Here is a 16617-nt window from a genome sequence, read left to right on the forward strand (position 1 = left end):
CTTCGTAGAAGACATTGCTCCCGCAAATAAAATCAGTTGACTAAGATTATCTAAAAAGTTATATCATTTTATAATAATTATAATATTACCTGATTTTTGTTGTTGCTTAACTACCGAACAAGTTTTCTTCTTGTCGAGAAATTTGTAGCTACTGCATATATCACCTCACACACACACGCACTCATTAATAAAACGTAATTTTGTGACAAATTAAAACTATTACATGTGCATTGACGTAATTGATCAAAATTGACAAAATTTATCGTACTTGAAATAGTATCGACAGAATTCCGAAGAAACCGCGACTATAATACAAATGGCGCCATCTGGAGGAGAGAGCGAGAGGTAGAATAAGAGCGATTTCGAAACAGCTGATCGTTGCGCTATCTGCTGCATCAGAGGAGCATTTATTCACAAGAGCAATAATTCCCTAACCTAAAAATTTTGCATATGACGCACAGCAGTACTTGAACGTGGTGATCTTAAGTTAAGATTTAGTCCAAGTAAAGGAGATGAGCGATGCCGAACTTCAGGAGGAGGAAAGAGAAGTACTGTCCTCGATATACGACGGCGATCCGGCTTTTAAACAGCTGACACCCACGACGTTCCAGTACAAGGTGCATTCATAGCTCCTAGCTCCAACTTGTCACTGAATCGTCTGTCATTGAACTCTTTGGATTTTGTGTGTTAAAAAAGTAATTTAATGGAAATTAGAAAAATAAAATAATGGAGTAAATAAATTAAAAAAGTAAAATAATGGAAATACAACTTGGCTGTATTTCCAGCTATGTTGCAACGGATATGTAAAGATTCATATTTTATAGCTTTCTCATCAGACTCCTCTTGACATCCCTTATTACTTCCAATTTGAATATACGCTCTTCATTATAATTATGAAAGAAAGACTGGCTTGATAGACACATACAATAATTAATTTCAGTCATGAAACAAAGATTTATTTATATAAAATGCTTTATTTATATGTAAACGTAGCTGGTGCCAGGATGAGCGTTACACATATTGTTTGTACAATGATTCTTTGCGCAGTATGGAGAGGATAATGATGTAAAGTCGTTCCTATTGGAAATCTCATGGGGCGCGACATATCCCACGGAGAAACCGACCATCAATATGAATACATTTTACAATAAACATATGTAAGTGCAGCCAAGCAGCCAAGCTCGACTATTCTTGCGTTCGATTGCATGATTGATTAAAGCTGAATAATTGGAATATACAGTGTGCAAGAGGTAAAGGACAAGGTGGTGAGTCACATAGAGGCAGAGGCCGACCAGTGGTTAGGTAGCGCTATGACGTATACGTTATTTCAGTCTGTCCAAGAACATTATGCAGACTTAGTATCCATGCAGCCCGATTCAGTCGGCGACATAAATTTGCATACCAGTAGAATAAAGATCACGGATGAGGCTCAACAGGTACATTACGCGAAACGCTGATCTTATCATTATTTTATATTGGAGAATTATTCGCCAACGAACAAATTGAACGTGCAATGCTTTTTTTTAAGGTCGAGGAAACAATAAAGAAACCGAAGAAGGAGCACTTGAGCAAAGCCCAGAAGCGTAGGCAGTGGAACAAGGCGGACGGCAAAGGCGAAAGGCCACGCGGTTGGAACTGGGTGGACATTGTCAAGCATCTGTCGCAGACCGGTCCTAGGACGGAGCAGGAATCTTAGCTTGCGCCATTTTGTACAGTATACATGTATATGTATAAAATGCATATTATATTTTTATATAAACTGTTGGAAATAAAGTCAATACCATATCTACTTTGCAAAGCGGCTTTTTATTGTCGTATTCTTGGTTGATTACAACCTCCTATTAGGTTTCAGTCTAACAGAAGAAATGTATCAATAGAGGAATAATTAATATTGATGGAGGATTATCAACAATTGGTATAAATGCATGTCAAATACTCGATTATTATCGTTACGGATTATTATTATTATTATTATTGTTATTTTTATTGTTCACCAGCTCCCATGGACAACCTCCATGCGCCAACTGCCAATAAATTTGTTTCCGTTTTCCAGCCTAGAATTATCACAACAGTTTAGATACATATGTATGTATATTTGTAATAAGTAAAATAGATATGTTTCATAAAGTACAATTATGTACCATTTATCTCCAAGTTGCTAACGAACGCTTTGTACTCGTTAGAGACGATTAAATCCGTAGCGCAGACACTTTGGATGGTCATCGACAATTGTACATTGCTGTTTGAATCAGCGAACTTTTTGTGGAGGACATATACATTTAACAGCGGATACGATAGCTGGGATGTATCGGATCTTAGCAGTAACTCCTTCAACAATATAATGTACGTGCTATCATTGATTAGAATAGATTGTTTACGAATAAACGCGTAAGAAAGCTTCTGTCACTCACGGTTGGTATTTTTCTCGCTATGCAGATGTAGAAGCCGCACATGGAAGCGTAAAAGTACGCTTCCAGTGTTTCAACAGGCCGTATATCCTTCTTGAGAATGACAAATATATCTCTCCTTTCGATATCGACCGTTATCAGGTATTTTCGATCCTCAAAGAATTTTAACAAGAATTCCATCTCCATCGATGAAATGATGCCCTCTTTCAAGACGCTCGCGAATGAAGCGCCAATTTTTATGTCAAAACCGCACACGCTCTTGGCTGAAAATAAAGCAGAATAAACAATATAAATAAATTCTGACACGATGAAGCACACTCTGTCCGCGTGATAATAGTACAACTATAACGATGTCTCACTAGGGTTTCCAAGCAGAAATACCGATTCTTCTTCATTGATTTCCGGCGGCTCTGGTACGTGCTCGTTCAGCATGTATCTTTTAACGATCAAGGCCAGACGGTCCTCGTTGAGTGTATCTAAACACAGTGCTTTAACCGCCGAATAATTCGCGTAGAGATGGACTGCCACCAGGAAGAGATACAATTCTATTAAGTATCTACACGTGTACGACTTTATCATTATTAATAGCGACCGTTAAGAGCACAATAAGACACATCATAAGTATAAGTATACATACTGTCCACTATGGAACAAGGACAGTATAAAGATGCCGAAGAACGAGGCGATTAGATTTACGCATGTTTCTTGGCTCCCGTCTTTGGCAGAAACGTCCGCCAGATTATTCCGTATTGCCTGCGCCGAGAAAGTAGTGACATTAACATCAAACTTTATTAACTAGAACATGCGCAATATTTCAGTTAATAAAGTATTAACTCGATAAATATTTTTAATTATCTTTAAATATTCGGTTAATAAATATTGACTTGGTGCTGAGTCAACGCTGCCCTCGTAGCACCGCCAGCGACACCGACAATGGACTTCATGATGGTAGAGATACAAAGAATCGCGATTGAACACGACGAAAAGTATGGCACGAGCAATTCCATTCCCATCGCGACGTCGTTTAAAATATCGGCAAACAGCCTCCACTTCTTACACTGCCCGTCCAACCTGGTCCTGTAGCGCAGGAAAACATCTTCTATAAGTCTTGGTATCAAATGCTATGGTTCCATAAGAGCACATAGAATAAAATTCTTGGATAAGACGCGTTTATGTGAGTTCTTGTCTATTCTTTACCCATTCCACCATGCAAACAGTATGCTCCCGATCATTCCAGTACCATTTCTCAGGATCCACGTTATCGCCGCTGCTAAGGGTGTAGCACTCGACTCTCCAACACCTATTCCACGCATTATGGAGTGAGTGGTGAGCGTGCCCATTATGGTGCTCGCAAATGCCTGTAAAACGACAACGTACTCTCCTTGTGCTCCAAAATGTATATAAAAATTATTATAAAAAATATATATAACAGTTATTTCATAAACTTTTGCTTTAAAGTAAAAAAAGAATGAAAAATTAATTACAAATTTACATTATGTTACATGACGTGAATAATAAGATAATAAAAAAATAAGAAAAAAGAATATTATACAGTGAGGAATTTGCAAAAGAGAGAGTTATTAGTCCAGTCGAATCACGTCAAGTCTTAATTCTTCATCCAAGTGTATTCAATCTGCATGATCGCCCACTTAGAAAAGTTTTCAGCATATATTTACTCTTGTTTTGCCTGCCGTCTCAAGTCTACTCGGCCATTTAAACTAACCTGAACCGTGTCCCATATCTGGTACGCCGTGTAGTCGGGGTGCACGCTGTCCGGATAGCCTTGCGGCAGGAATATCTCCTTGACGACGGTCCCGATCCAGGAACGAGCGGTCTGCGCCTCGGTCGCGTTGGGTTTCACCTCGTTCACCCTGGAACCATCTAGCCAACAGGTGTCGGGCGGATTAACACGCGGCTGATGCGACGACTGATGCTATTTATTGATCATCATCAGGCGGGAGACGAACATCTTACCTTCCGACTTCACGTAGACCGTCTCCTTCTCGTTCCCGTAGCTCTCGCGGAATAGGACACGCATGTTCGCGCCGGCAGTGTTACGTTAGAAATTCACTCGGCGCCTGCCGACGTCACTCGCGTCGCGCGTTCGGCATCCATTCTTCCTCGCTGCGCCACTGTCGCCGGCAAATATCGCGCAGGCATCGCCGATGATCTCGTTCAATCCAGCGATGCAGGAGTCCAGTCTTCTCCTCGCCTTACTTACGTCGTTTTCTTCGTCAGAATTTACACTTGCGCTTCTCCGTGCGTCATTCGAATCGGTTTTATCGAAAATTTTTACGCCCGACTCGCCTCGCGGATCATCTCCGTGTTCATGATTGCTGCTTGCGCCTTTATTCTGCAAGTTGGAATCTACAGTTTCCTCCTTGTCGCCTGGAAAGTCGTCACCGGTACTGGGAATGCACTGCGATACGTCTTGTTGCACCTTTGGATCACGCGTTAAAATTCGAATCAACTTTTTAAAGGGACTCCTCCTCTTCGTTTTGCGATTCTTTGAGCCGTCATTTTCTTCCCTCCGGTTTCGACGTTTTTCTCTCTTCTTTATTTTCCGCGTTGAATTATATTTTTCCCCGCTTGACTTTGATGTAAAACAGTTCAGGAGAAGAAATCGGAAGCCAGTCTGACTTTGACGCCCAGCTGAGGCGTCGTATTGGACGCCTCGGGAGATCCTTTTCCTCTTGATTTTCCTCCTGATTTCCTCTTGATTTGACATTCTGCAATCATCGTGCGTGTCGCTAATGACTTGATTCTGATGCTCACTAGGCTGCTCCAAGTTTCCCTTAACACGCGAGATTCTTACGTCTCTTCTCCCGTGTTTTTCGGCGTCCGAAATGAACTTTCGATACATTCTCGACGGTTCGGACACGCGCGATCTATTTGGCCGTTCATCATCTTCGATTGATTTATCGTCACGCGGGTAATCCTCTTTAAATACGGCCGCCTCGTTCGCCGCTTTTACTTCCCGCGCACGTTTCGCGAATGATAAACGAGCGGATAAATCAGTGCCGCATGGCGAATCGTTCCCTTTCAGATTTCTTTGCGGCTCGTACCGCGCTCGTTCCTTCACGTTTTTCGTCGAATCATTAAATCCCGGTGAGCTCGGCCTGAAATATATCATTATACGTTTTCCATACGTCAAGTGTTAATATCGTAAACACATATACATGCAAATAAATTACGAGTCGTTTCGATTTGGATCGTTATATGAATAAAAGTTTAGCAAATGATCATTTTTAGATCACTACCTTGGCGAGTTACGCATCGTTGATAAGCACATCTTGTTTTTTTCCTTATACGCAACAATTTCTTTCCGCCATCGCGAGAGCTTCCTGTTTGGTCCTGGTTTCATAATGTACAGCTATAATGAGATAATCAATGTTAATTTCTACGTTGTCAGACGGACAACGATATGCGACGTAGTAGCTAGTCCGTTTACAGCACGTGTATTCATAATCAGCTCCTTTAATGTGCTGCGATGTTTAAAGGAAATGACTTTAACAAGTACGAGGGTCGTTCGATACGTCCTTAAAAAATATATACGTATATATTTTCAGCTATCATGTCGATCAGTTTGATATTAGGTCACGACCATCGTACAATTAAGCCCGTATTTGTTGTTTCGCCTAATCTCGAAAAATTGTTAAATAAATCGTGAAATCGTCTCGCCTGCAACCAACGTCGCATCGCTCGACATGTTCAATCGGTGTCGCGAGGATCGGTGACCACCAAATCCTCAGGCAGACTTATAGTCCTCAATAAAAATAGCGTTCAAAATGTAACTGCCGTGTCGAAACTCCGCGATGGCCGAGGGTAACATCGACGATATCCTGGTGCGCCTCGACGAGATCGAGAAGCTGCAGACGGAACTTCGGCATTTGGTACCACGAGTCACGGGCAATTCATCCGGACACCGGGATCTATCCCGCAATTCGTCCACGTCGATCCGTTTCCCGTCGCTTCTCACGTTCCCCGTGATATCGAATTTTTCATCGACCTCCTCGAAGACCGAGCGAGTGCAGAAGTCAACCGCGCAGATGAACCTCAGCAACAGATTGCTGAGCGGCACTCGACCCTCGACAGCGAGTCTCGGGAACTCCCAGAGACCTGCCAAGAGAGGATCGTCCGCGAAGGAGACGAACATCTTCAAGGATCTGCTGAAGAGCACGAGCAACGTCACGAGATCGCACGGGAGGAACTCGTTGGCCTCGACTTCCTCCGTAGCGAACTCGAAGGTGTCGATGATGCCGTACTCAACGAGAAGTACTACTGCAAGTCGCAAGGAGGAACTGAAAAACGAAAGGTCGACGACTGCGATGGGCAAAATGCAGAACGCGACTGATGGGAGATTGTCGAACGTGCGATTGTCGAGAAAGGAGATCGACGCGAATGCAAGTGAGCGGTGTGCAACGTGCACTTTTAGATTTTCTATTTATTTCTAATATTTATTTATAATTTTATATTTATAATATAACGAGTCTTCTTTCTTTCGATTTGAGTTAATTTCTTAGTCTTGTTCGATTGCCGCGTTCACAGTACGCTCGTCTGTGCAGACAGAGACACCCGCGTGCGAAGCGCACACAGCAACGAAATCGGAAAGCACGTGGTCGTGCCTAAGAAGAAATCAATGTCGTGACGGAAGCGGTGTAATAAAAACACTCGTCGAGCGAATCGTGGAAAACTTCAATTACTGCCTCGTGGACGATAAAAGAGTGACCGTCCCGTATCATCATCCGGGAAGCAAAACACCCAGAAGAGTGCGGGTGTTGCGTTCGTCGACAATCAAAGGCACGGTCACACCGCAATTACACGTGTCGGTGACAACGATTTTCGATTGAAAATATGCGCTTCTATATAAAAAAAAAACTAATCAAAGATGTGAAATAATAAAATGAACGCTGCGAAGTAAATGATGATTAATTATTATTTATTATATTATATTATTATTATATTATTATTATATTATATTATTATTATTATTTTATTCTGTAGTTGCATGTGTTTGAATTGGGTTGAACTTTGGCATGTTCTGGTTGAATGCATCGCATCAGTTACAGTGCACCACATGTTACACTGTTTGCACTTCAAATGAAATAAAACTACGCGGAGCAGACCTCTACGTATTCGTGCGCAATGGCTGTCAGCTGTGACGTATACGCGCGAGAGCGAGCGAAAAGATCGTATTTGACAGAACGCGATTTTGAGGTTACTGAGACACCAAATATACCACGCAAATCTGCATCGTGTTATTATTAGTGATTTCTTATTTGTAAAACCGTGCGATGTCAGTGCCACGAGTGAAAAGTTTTATTAATGTTTGAAATGAATGATGTGACGAAACACTTGCCGATTACGAGGCAGATAATATTTTCCGTGGCGAACAATGCCATGTAAAATACTCGTGTCACTGTATCACTGATCGCACAATTATTTTTTATCAACGAACACGAAAATGGCACTTGTCAACATCGAAGGAATCGATCCCTGGTACGTCGACAAATTTATACATCGTTCTTGTGTACACATAAATTTAATGACTATGTCGGATACGCTTTTTCGAAAATTGTTCAAATCATCAAATTTATGCTTGATGATTTTTAATTGTTCATATTTGAGAAAATGTCAAGCTTGACAATGTGCGTGTCTCATCAGGCTCACGGAATATGACGCCTGTGAGAAGCTGTTCCGCGAGATCATGGAGCAGCTCACTATGCGCGATGGCGAATCAAAAACGTCGAAGGTTTACGCCAGCTTATCAGCCAACATCAGGTTGCGCATGAAACAGTACACGCGCCAAGTCCAGCAGCTCAGGAGCAAGGTGGAAGAGGCGTCCAAGTTGAGAACAATGTATCCTCTTGTCTTAGCGTACCTTTCCAGCTTCTGTACTTTCAGCTCTCTGGACCAGGTCCAAGTAACGCGAGCTGCTCGATAAATTTCTTAAAATGCAATCGAACAATAGAACTTTCGAGGAAGCTGAACGGAGAACAAGGCAAGTGGAACAACTGCAAAGCAAGGACATTCAACTGCAGAAGCTGTACGATCCACGTGCAAACGATTATGCATCATCCCGTGCTAGCTTATTAAGAGCGGGCTCGTCGGCTTTCGCCGACGGCGGCACGACTTCTTGGGCCGCTGACGATGAAGACGATAGGCCGTTAGACGTGCACGTAACTGTTAATGATCTTGTGACTCATCAAGAGAAGGTATTGAAAGGTAATAATTTTTCAGCTGAAACTCATACTACTACGGCCGTTCACCGTGCGAGATTCACGTTGTTCAATCTGTTGCAGAGCAAGATAAAGACTTGGAAGAACTGTGTAAAGTGATAGCTCGCCAGAAGGAGATTGGACAAAGTATTAGCAATGAAGTGGATCATCAACATGGTAAAAAACTTGAGACAATTTTGCATTTGATACAGTGCAGAACGTTGAAAAACAAAACTTTGTATCTTTCTTTCATGATGTAGAAATAATCGATGATCTGGCCGATCACATGGACAGAACTGATGAATCTTTGATCAACAAGACTCAACAGGTCCGTAGTATCCATTCCAAAGACCGTACGTGTGGTTACTGGGTAGTGATAATCTTACTTTTCATCGCTATCGTTATCGTTGCTTTAATTAACTAGATATATTTAATGGATTATTTCGATTCTGTTAAATTGTCTATACTTAAGGTGCATAAATTGCAAACTACGCTGAAATGCTTGTAAAATTTAATATAAATAGGAATGTCTTAATCTTTATCTTTTAATAAAATGTAATAATATTGAGAAATAATTATTACAATATAAATATGAAAATATACTAATATTTTATCATCATTCTTTGAACTGTTATTCATTTAAAATGTGTTTAATTAATTTTAAGAATCATCGTAGAAATTGCTTCATAGCACAACATTCTCAAAAATAAACAAGGAGAAAAGCTATAAATATTAAAGTGGGAATGGAGGGAATAAAGAAACTGACAATCAACAGATGTGTTACATATTTTGCATTTGTTTCTTTTTATATCATAAATATCTATCCATAATCTGATTCTATGCAAATTTCCTCTCCGGCGCCGGGGATATAAAGAAAAGTTCACTATCGTTTCCTGCACTTAATTCAGTGAAATGAAACATATCAAAGAACTAGACTGTATATGCTTTGCGCTAAATATCCGCTTTCTCAGTTTCATCCAACCGTCACAAGTATCATCTCACATGCGTGTGTTTTGACGTGTTTTAATGAAACAATTGGCAGACAAAAGGAAATGTCTCCTTTCACAACTCGATACGAACAATCGGTTGGCACCGCTATTGTTAACGCGGTGTTCAGCAGTTATTTATATGGGATACTGATATTTAATCGAATAATGTATATACATTGGCGCATTCGTTCTCCCTTCCAGCGGATATATATCGCATGGACTCAAAACATCATAAATCCCCCTTATTTCGCAAACTGGATTTATTTTTAGTAGTTGCTAGCGTGCCGTGCACGTCTCGCGCTTCCATAACACACAATGGAGACCTCATTACAACGCATCGCGTCGCGTCAAATCTCTGAGCCGATATTGTTGTACTGCAAGTTTTCTTATATCGAAATGTGCTCGCATATCGAAACTGCATGTCGCCACTGAGTTCAATGAAACTTTGTTCCGTCTACATCCTCCGCTTACAACGGAATCTCGCTGCGCCAGCTAGTTGTCACTAGAACTCGGAATTTCAACACAGAAATCGCTACAAACGTCACATCAATTATATTCCGGATTTTCATATTGAACCAAATAGCTTCCTGTGATCGTATGCGAACAGTTCTACGGATGTCTGCCTACGTTAACAGCCGATCAAACATTTATGCAACAAGGAACCGTCTCCCCAAATGTTCACCGATGCTTGGAATGACGCCCCTGCCTCTCCCTTGAGATCCGAAAGGAAAGAGGAGATTAAGCAAGAGGCAGGGTGAATCGATCACACAAGTCTCAGTTAATTTCAATTAATTTTCTTTACGACCGCTGTGCTCGTACGACAGCGCAAAAAGCAAACGCAATAGCATTTGTCCGAAAGCATCGTGATGGAAAACATTCAGAACTTTTCGAACGAGGAACACGGATTCTTCGCTTACAAATAGCTGCATAATTGCGTGTAGAATAGACGCACAATACAATCAATAACGTAGCGTACACAGTGGTTAATTATTCGTGATTTCGCAGCGTGGCCGAAGTAATTTGTGCGCTGACTCCAGTGTTAGGACCAACATCGGCTTTGCTCTTGTTTGATCTCAAACGAATTTTTGGACACATACTGTCCTACTCTCTTTCTGACTTGATAATAATATATATATATATATATATATGTGTATATATTAGAATATCTTTTAATGTCAAATGGGTCCCATTAGCCGCTAAATCACTTTACGTCACTGGCTCGTATTAATTACGCCGACTCGTGTTAATGACGTGCTTGTTAACGAGGACGATGATGACGACAACTCTATCTAGCTAAACATCGAAGAACATCGAACTGTTTTTTATGCGTGTTCAAGTCCCTGCAGTCAGTCTGAATCTAATTGACAATGTGTATACCGAAGGTATGTGTCTCCTTGTTGCGCTGCTTGCTTGAGTTTGCCTCTCCCTTTCCTCTTTGAGGTCTTTTTCCTGTTTTTTTTTTCTTTTTTTTTACACATTTAGCACGTTAACGATCGCTAATATATCTACTACGAATGCGCGTACATATTATGCAATAAACAAGCGTATGATTTTTTCAGCGTGGAGTCTCGCTATTCTCGTCTCTACAGACGTCTCTTACACGCAGACTACATTATGTACTCGCAGGCTTTTCGAGTTGTAACATATGCGAGGTGCTCCATCGATTACTGCAAAATTCCAACAATTATTCCTCTATGCTTATAATAATGATACATGCAACATATACTTATATATAATTTTATGTGTCTAAAAAAATATAGTCTGAGGAAAAATAGATATATTGAGATGACATTTTTTAAATAAGAGTTTTTAGATTTGACTGTCGTTGGATGCTATTTCTAATTTTAACTTCCTCACAATATCACAGATGATGATCTGTTTAAATTCTCAAATGTTTTCGAGTGTACAATATTGAATATTTCCATAAAATTTTACACTAAAACTTTGTTAAACAAAAATCATTGTGCAAAACGAGTCAGATTAATTGATTATTAAGAATTGATGTGATAAAATGGAGTACCTCGTATATTTTCGTATATAATCTTCAGTGTATTTACAACCGATATCTAAGCGCGACAAGTAAAACTTATAAATGTCTTATCAGTTTTGTATGTATGAACGTGTATGTGTGTGTGTGCGAGATTCACGAAATTCACAGTATAGTGCTGAAACGTACGCGATAAACCTATCGAACTTATCTCGGAACCGACCAGAAAATCTCTTGCATTGTTACATTATTATATTCGTTATTATACAGTAAAACAGTAGTAAACACAAAACACAATTTTACACACATACACACGCACACGAGAATGTAAACGGCAGAAACAAAAAACGCAAAAAAAAACAGAATAAATAACCAACGAAAAGTTTATTTCCCAGAGATACTTGATTTTTTATTTTCTTTACAATGCACATTGACATCTTTGAGTTTTGTTTTCACATTAAGGCGAGGCTCATGAGTACTTCTTTTAAAAGCTTCTCGTTCGGCGTCTCTCGTTAGTATCTGCTGTTACGGATGCACATACTTTGCTCTTTCTCTGAATATGTAATATAATACTATAATTATCCTGTGACCGCGCTTTCAAACTCGATTAAAGAATGATCTGCTTCCTGAATTCTCGTTCCCGCTGTCGCACGCACACTTCGCGTGATCAAGAAAGCGAAAGAGGAAGGACCTCCATCCATCTCGAGGTATGTTGTACGTGTACGATGTCGCGCGTGCAATCGTGCGATACCATCAAAGCAACCATCGACAAATCATCTAGGAGCGCAATTCATTTTTTTTCATTTTTCTTTTTCCGCTTAATGTCACATGATTACGCCTAGACTCTAATTTACGCTCTAAGCAACGCTAATCGTATGCAACGTGTGTCATTGTGTCGCATCAAGTGTATAGATTTGAGACCGCTAGTTTAGCTGGTAGTGCTCACGTTCGCGTTTCGTTTGTGCCTCGTCGGAGATCGGGGAATTGACATCACGGGTGGATTCTCAGATACCTTGTAGATGCACGAAAGTGATCTGATTCTGAGTGACGGTGGACTCGCGTAATTGCAATCCCGATCGCAAGCTCGAATCTTGCTCATTCATACAACGGTGAGAATAAAGATTTGCATTAAATGTCACACCGTGTTCCGTCCAATCGCCCAATCGGCGGCTTCGATCACGTGCTTCCCGGATTCTTTCCTGTTTTTGGTGCGTCTTGTAACCAGTGCGCGAACACTTGGGTCTCCTCCTTCTCGGAATCTCTCGGATCGGCCGCTCAGTCTTTCGAACGTTTTCCGATGGTGTCTATGTTAGTACATTGTATGTGTGTGCATGGGAAAAAAAGAAGAGAAAGAGGAAGTGTGTGTATGCGTATTTCAGAATGAAAAAAAGAGAAAGAGAGAGAGAGAGAAATGGATAAAGATAGGTTTAGTTTTCTGCGTGTGTTTTATTTGTGCTCACGTGTTAGTAATAATAAGCACTCTTGGTCATCGTGTGTCCCTATGATCGACCGGTGATCGATCAATGGAAGGACGCCTTCATTTAAGATTACGAAGATCTCTGAAGTCATATATAGAAACGATACAACGCGTGGTCGCAGAGTACAAATTGTATCAATTATACAGAGAAAAGAGAGAGAGAAAGAGAGATACAGCGGCGTTGTTGTTGTTGTTGTTGTTGTAAGATCTACGTGGTATAAAACATGTGATTCCGTTCTAAAAGTTGTCGCGACGTCGCGGGGTCAGTGACACGCACCAAAGTGGATATTCTCAAATGATTGCGGACTCGGCACAATGCTCGTATTCCATGTTAGAAAGAGTCATTTGTCCAATCTCTCACGCGATACCGAGGCAACACGACACGACACAATGCGCGGCATTATGTTCTTGCGCGTGTTTTTTCCCTCTTTGCGCCGGTAAAAAATTTTGTTCTCTCGCTGGAGATCGTCGAGGCGCGCTAAGAGGAGATAGACGAGTAACGCGCGCTCGGTTACTTTGACGACACTCGCGCAGTTCCTCGCGATGGAGATTATAAGCTCGGACAGTATGTAATTGCGTGTATACAGTCGTACAAAGTTGTACTGGGTTCGAAAGAGCGCCGGAACGAGCGGGTGTAACACGACGATTCTACGCCTGTTCGATATGCTAGGCAGAGTGATCGATCCTCTTGCATCGGGTAGCGATGATCTCGTACGCCAATGAGTAAAGTGGGTCGGGTTCACGCTCGCTTCACATCGCGCGTACACGCTTGGCGGAGGGAGACAAAGAGAGCGAAGCAGGCACAGGCATGTGTGTTCGTTGTGATCACTCGTGACTCCAAAGCACATTTATTGATTGCTGACGACAAGATTCACGAATACGCTTCACGAAAAAAAAAACGTCGGTCCAGTTCGAGCACATCGTCGAACTTCGTCTCGTCCGATCTTCTTCCTTCCTCGTTTCTCCCGTAATCGTAATTCGTAAGGTCAGTTTACGAGGTATCTCTTTCCCTAAAAGCTACTTGTTTCTCTCAGATCATGGATCATTCTATTCGGCCGCGTGAGAGCACGCTTCCCTCTGTAATCTGTGCACCAACCCTTATGTGTATGCATGTAACATGCACGTGTAATATGTATATATATATATATATATATGCGTGTCGTGTATGTTCCTCGTGTTAATAAACGTTTCTTTCTGGATTATACATGATGAGCTACACGGTGTTCCGCAGTTTTCTCTACTTGTACCGTTAAAATTAATCATTGCAACACGATCATAGTGTTGTGTGTTTTTATATATGTATATATATATATATGCATATATATATATTTACATTTACTATCTACATTATCTACACATCAACAACTGTTAGTTTAGCATCTTCGTCTTGTTGAATCATAAATCGTTCTCTTCCTAAACATTATCTCGCCTCTCTCTCTCGCACGTACCATCCACATCATTCCCAATCACTCACACTTTCATCCTGTTATCACCATCGGTATTATTACTATTATAATCATTTGCATTACCATCATCATCATCGTTACCTTTATAACGGCGTTGAATATGTCATAAATTCACGACTAGTTCGAAATAATTATCTTATACAGAGTAAACATAACTTTTCGATTCTTAACTAGCAATAAATTGCAAATCAAATATTAATTACAACGATTAATGTTTCTTCGACAAAAGATATAAAAAAAAGAAATAAAATAAATACGCCAACTTAAAAAAAGTCGGGGGAGGATATTTTTTTTGGGGGGGGGGAGGCAATTAATGATAATTAGCAGCTACGCGATATGCAAATGCGCGTTATTCTGCCGCGCGTTACGCGTTAGCGTAACTTTGGACTTTTCTGTTTTTATCGTGCGCATCCCTTTCGAGGTTGCTTCTCGTCGATTCGCCATCTTGAGGCAATGTCATCGTTGTCCCTTCGTGCAGACACTGACGATCCACTTCTTCCTTCTGGAAGAATCACCCTAAAATCTAGCACTGAGTGGAGTTTCCCCAAATGCAATCGAGCCAATCCGTGTCGCAGTGACAATGAGACCGACTCAACTTCTCTGGTAATGTCTCTCAGAATCATTAGTCTTCCTATAATCTCTCTTGGCGGGGGACGAAACCTTCATGAGACTCACAAGCTCAGGTCAAATTAGGCTGCGGTGAGGGCGAAGGAGTTGCGGGCTGGGGATACGAGGCCGTGTCCTATATGAACGCCCAACACTCCAGCGTCTTGACGACGAAGTCCTCACGCGGCGCCAACGGCTCGTTGCCGTATGTACTGCAGGATTGCGTCCTGCCTTGGTAGAGATCACCGTCCAGCCAAAGCCCGAACTTGCCACTAAAAGCAAAAAGAAAACGATGTCAGCAAGATTCTCGAATCGAGAGAGCCGGGGACAATTTTCGAGGAAGCGGAAAACGAAAGAAACTCACTCTCCGGCACCGATCGCCAAGCTCTCGTTATTGCCCTTGATGAAATACAGGTTGTCGCCGGTCCAGTTATAGGATTGGAACCTCGGCGTAAACCTGAAGAGCAGCGACTCACCGGTACCGTAAAAGTGATCGCTCACGTGCAGCGAGCAAGACGTCAGCGCACCGAACACCTGTAACAAAAGAAGAAAGCGACTCATAAAGGCTGAGATCTGTGCACGTGATGCGTAAAATCAAAGAGAAGAAATTACATTGCACTATGTGTTTGCTCCGGATAAACGGTGCGAATAAACCAGTTAGCGTTACAACAGTTCAAATGCATGTTTGCTGGACGTTCGCGAAGCAAACTAGTTAACGCGCGAACGCAAGTCTATCTTAATGTCACACGTTTTACTCAGACTCATTATGATAATCACGAGACTTTCTGATCATGATTAATCGGGTAGGCTGGCCTCGACATTTTACTGCACCGTATTTATAATATTTCTCCCCTGTAATTAGTTTTCATAATTTTTATAACATTGTAGAAAGATATCAGAAATATTTAATTTACCGTAACTTTCTACTCTTTTAAATAATTATAGTTAGGAAGTAAATGAGTGCAGGTTGGAAAATATAGATTTCTTAGTACATGATACAAATGGAAGACAACGCTATGTGTTTGCTCAATTTGTTCAATATTGACAATACAAAAAGAATGCTTGTGTGGATCGAATCTACATATGTATAGTGATATATAATGGTACCGGGACTAATAATTCTTAAAATGCATCAAATAAAATGTAAATCAAATCGAATTGTATTAAAAAATAGGTAACTCACGTTGCCCTCCGTGTCCTCGATGACTAGCAGGATCGGACTCTCGACCTTTGCCATTTTTCGATACATGCTATTGAGGCTGAAGCCATGCTGACTGGTGCTGAACACGAGGGTCCATTGGTAGCCTTCCGCCCTCGCAGGTAGGTGACGGCAGAGTTGTTCCCTGTGCTCGTCACTCAATATCTCTGTCGTGCCGATGAGATCGGGCACGATAATGTCGTTGTCCAGTGAAACGGCACTGTTCGCGTAGAGAGCTCGCCTAAACTCCTCGCTCATAGACAGTACC

General features: G+C 41.3%; 6 protein-coding genes across 27 annotated transcripts in view; 3 read left to right on the forward strand and 3 right to left on the reverse strand.

Moving 5' to 3' along the window:
* Window positions 1–391: 391 nt before the first annotated feature.
* On the forward strand, window positions 392–1794 carry LOC105281206 (RWD domain-containing protein 4). Of its 3 annotated transcripts, none has more exons than XM_011342277.3 (5): window positions 392–617; window positions 1048–1157; window positions 1241–1265; window positions 1332–1436; window positions 1529–1794. In XM_011342277.3, the coding sequence occupies exons 1-5, from the start codon at window positions 513–515 to the stop codon at window positions 1694–1696; spliced, it is 513 nt and encodes a 170-aa protein (XP_011340579.1). In that variant the 5' UTR covers window positions 392–512; the 3' UTR covers window positions 1697–1794. The 3 variants fall into 3 exon arrangements, with proteins under 3 accessions (XP_011340579.1, XP_011340580.1, XP_011340578.1); XM_011342278.3 differs by having other exon boundaries at window positions 393–617; window positions 1241–1250; XM_011342276.3 differs by having other exon boundaries at window positions 395–617; window positions 1241–1436.
* On the reverse strand, window positions 1788–4652 carry LOC105281207 (RUS1 family protein C16orf58 homolog). Of its 2 annotated transcripts, XM_011342279.3 has the most exons (9): window positions 4383–4652; window positions 4132–4289; window positions 3606–3766; window positions 3293–3485; window positions 3046–3161; window positions 2768–2964; window positions 2412–2671; window positions 2142–2328; window positions 1788–2054 (listed from the first exon to the last, which is right to left on the reverse strand). In XM_011342279.3, exons 1-9 carry the CDS (start codon window positions 4444–4446, stop codon window positions 1984–1986), a joined length of 1407 nt encoding a protein of 468 aa, XP_011340581.1. In that variant the 5' UTR covers window positions 4447–4652; the 3' UTR covers window positions 1788–1983. The 2 variants fall into 2 exon arrangements, with proteins under 2 accessions (XP_011340581.1, XP_011340582.1); XM_011342280.3 differs by lacking the exon at window positions 4383–4652 and having other exon boundaries at window positions 3649–3766; window positions 4132–4282.
* LOC105281208 lies at window positions 4468–5792 on the reverse strand. The gene is made up of 2 exons (XM_011342281.3): window positions 5669–5792; window positions 4468–5527 (listed from the first exon to the last, which is right to left on the reverse strand). The coding sequence occupies exons 1-2, from the start codon at window positions 5770–5772 to the stop codon at window positions 4468–4470; spliced, it is 1164 nt and encodes a 387-aa protein (XP_011340583.2). The 5' UTR covers window positions 5773–5792.
* A 410-nt stretch (window positions 5793–6202) lies between these two features.
* LOC105281202 lies at window positions 6203–7151 on the forward strand. The gene is made up of 2 exons (XM_011342274.3): window positions 6203–6815; window positions 6974–7151. The coding sequence occupies exons 1-2, from the start codon at window positions 6224–6226 to the stop codon at window positions 7054–7056; spliced, it is 675 nt and encodes a 224-aa protein (XP_011340576.1). The 5' UTR covers window positions 6203–6223; the 3' UTR covers window positions 7057–7151.
* Window positions 7152–7546: 395 nt separating this feature from the next.
* LOC105281203 (syntaxin-8) lies at window positions 7547–9194 on the forward strand. The gene is made up of 5 exons (XM_011342275.3): window positions 7547–7907; window positions 8073–8267; window positions 8380–8633; window positions 8711–8803; window positions 8887–9194. The coding sequence occupies exons 1-5, from the start codon at window positions 7873–7875 to the stop codon at window positions 9048–9050; spliced, it is 741 nt and encodes a 246-aa protein (XP_011340577.1). The 5' UTR covers window positions 7547–7872; the 3' UTR covers window positions 9051–9194.
* Window positions 9195–9402: 208 nt separating this feature from the next.
* The window catches only part of LOC105281199 (TLD domain-containing protein 2), a 101888-nt gene continuing 94673 nt past the window's right edge, over window positions 9403–16617 (reverse strand). For all 19 annotated transcript variants that reach the window (XM_020032221.2, XM_020032219.2, XM_020032218.2 and 16 more), the window contains 3 exons: window positions 16335–16616; window positions 15516–15685; window positions 9403–15423 (listed from right to left, as the gene is read on the reverse strand). In XM_020032221.2, the coding sequence (XP_019887780.1) occupies window positions 15288–15423; window positions 15516–15685; window positions 16335–16616 (588 nt within the window). In that variant the 3' untranslated portion in view covers window positions 9403–15287. The remainder of the gene's footprint in view (window positions 15424–15515; window positions 15686–16334; window position 16617) is intronic.

The sequence above is a fragment of the Ooceraea biroi genome, chromosome 5 (assembly GCF_003672135.1).
Source record: "Ooceraea biroi isolate clonal line C1 chromosome 5, Obir_v5.4, whole genome shotgun sequence".
NCBI classification, from domain to species: domain Eukaryota; kingdom Metazoa; phylum Arthropoda; class Insecta; order Hymenoptera; family Formicidae; genus Ooceraea; species Ooceraea biroi.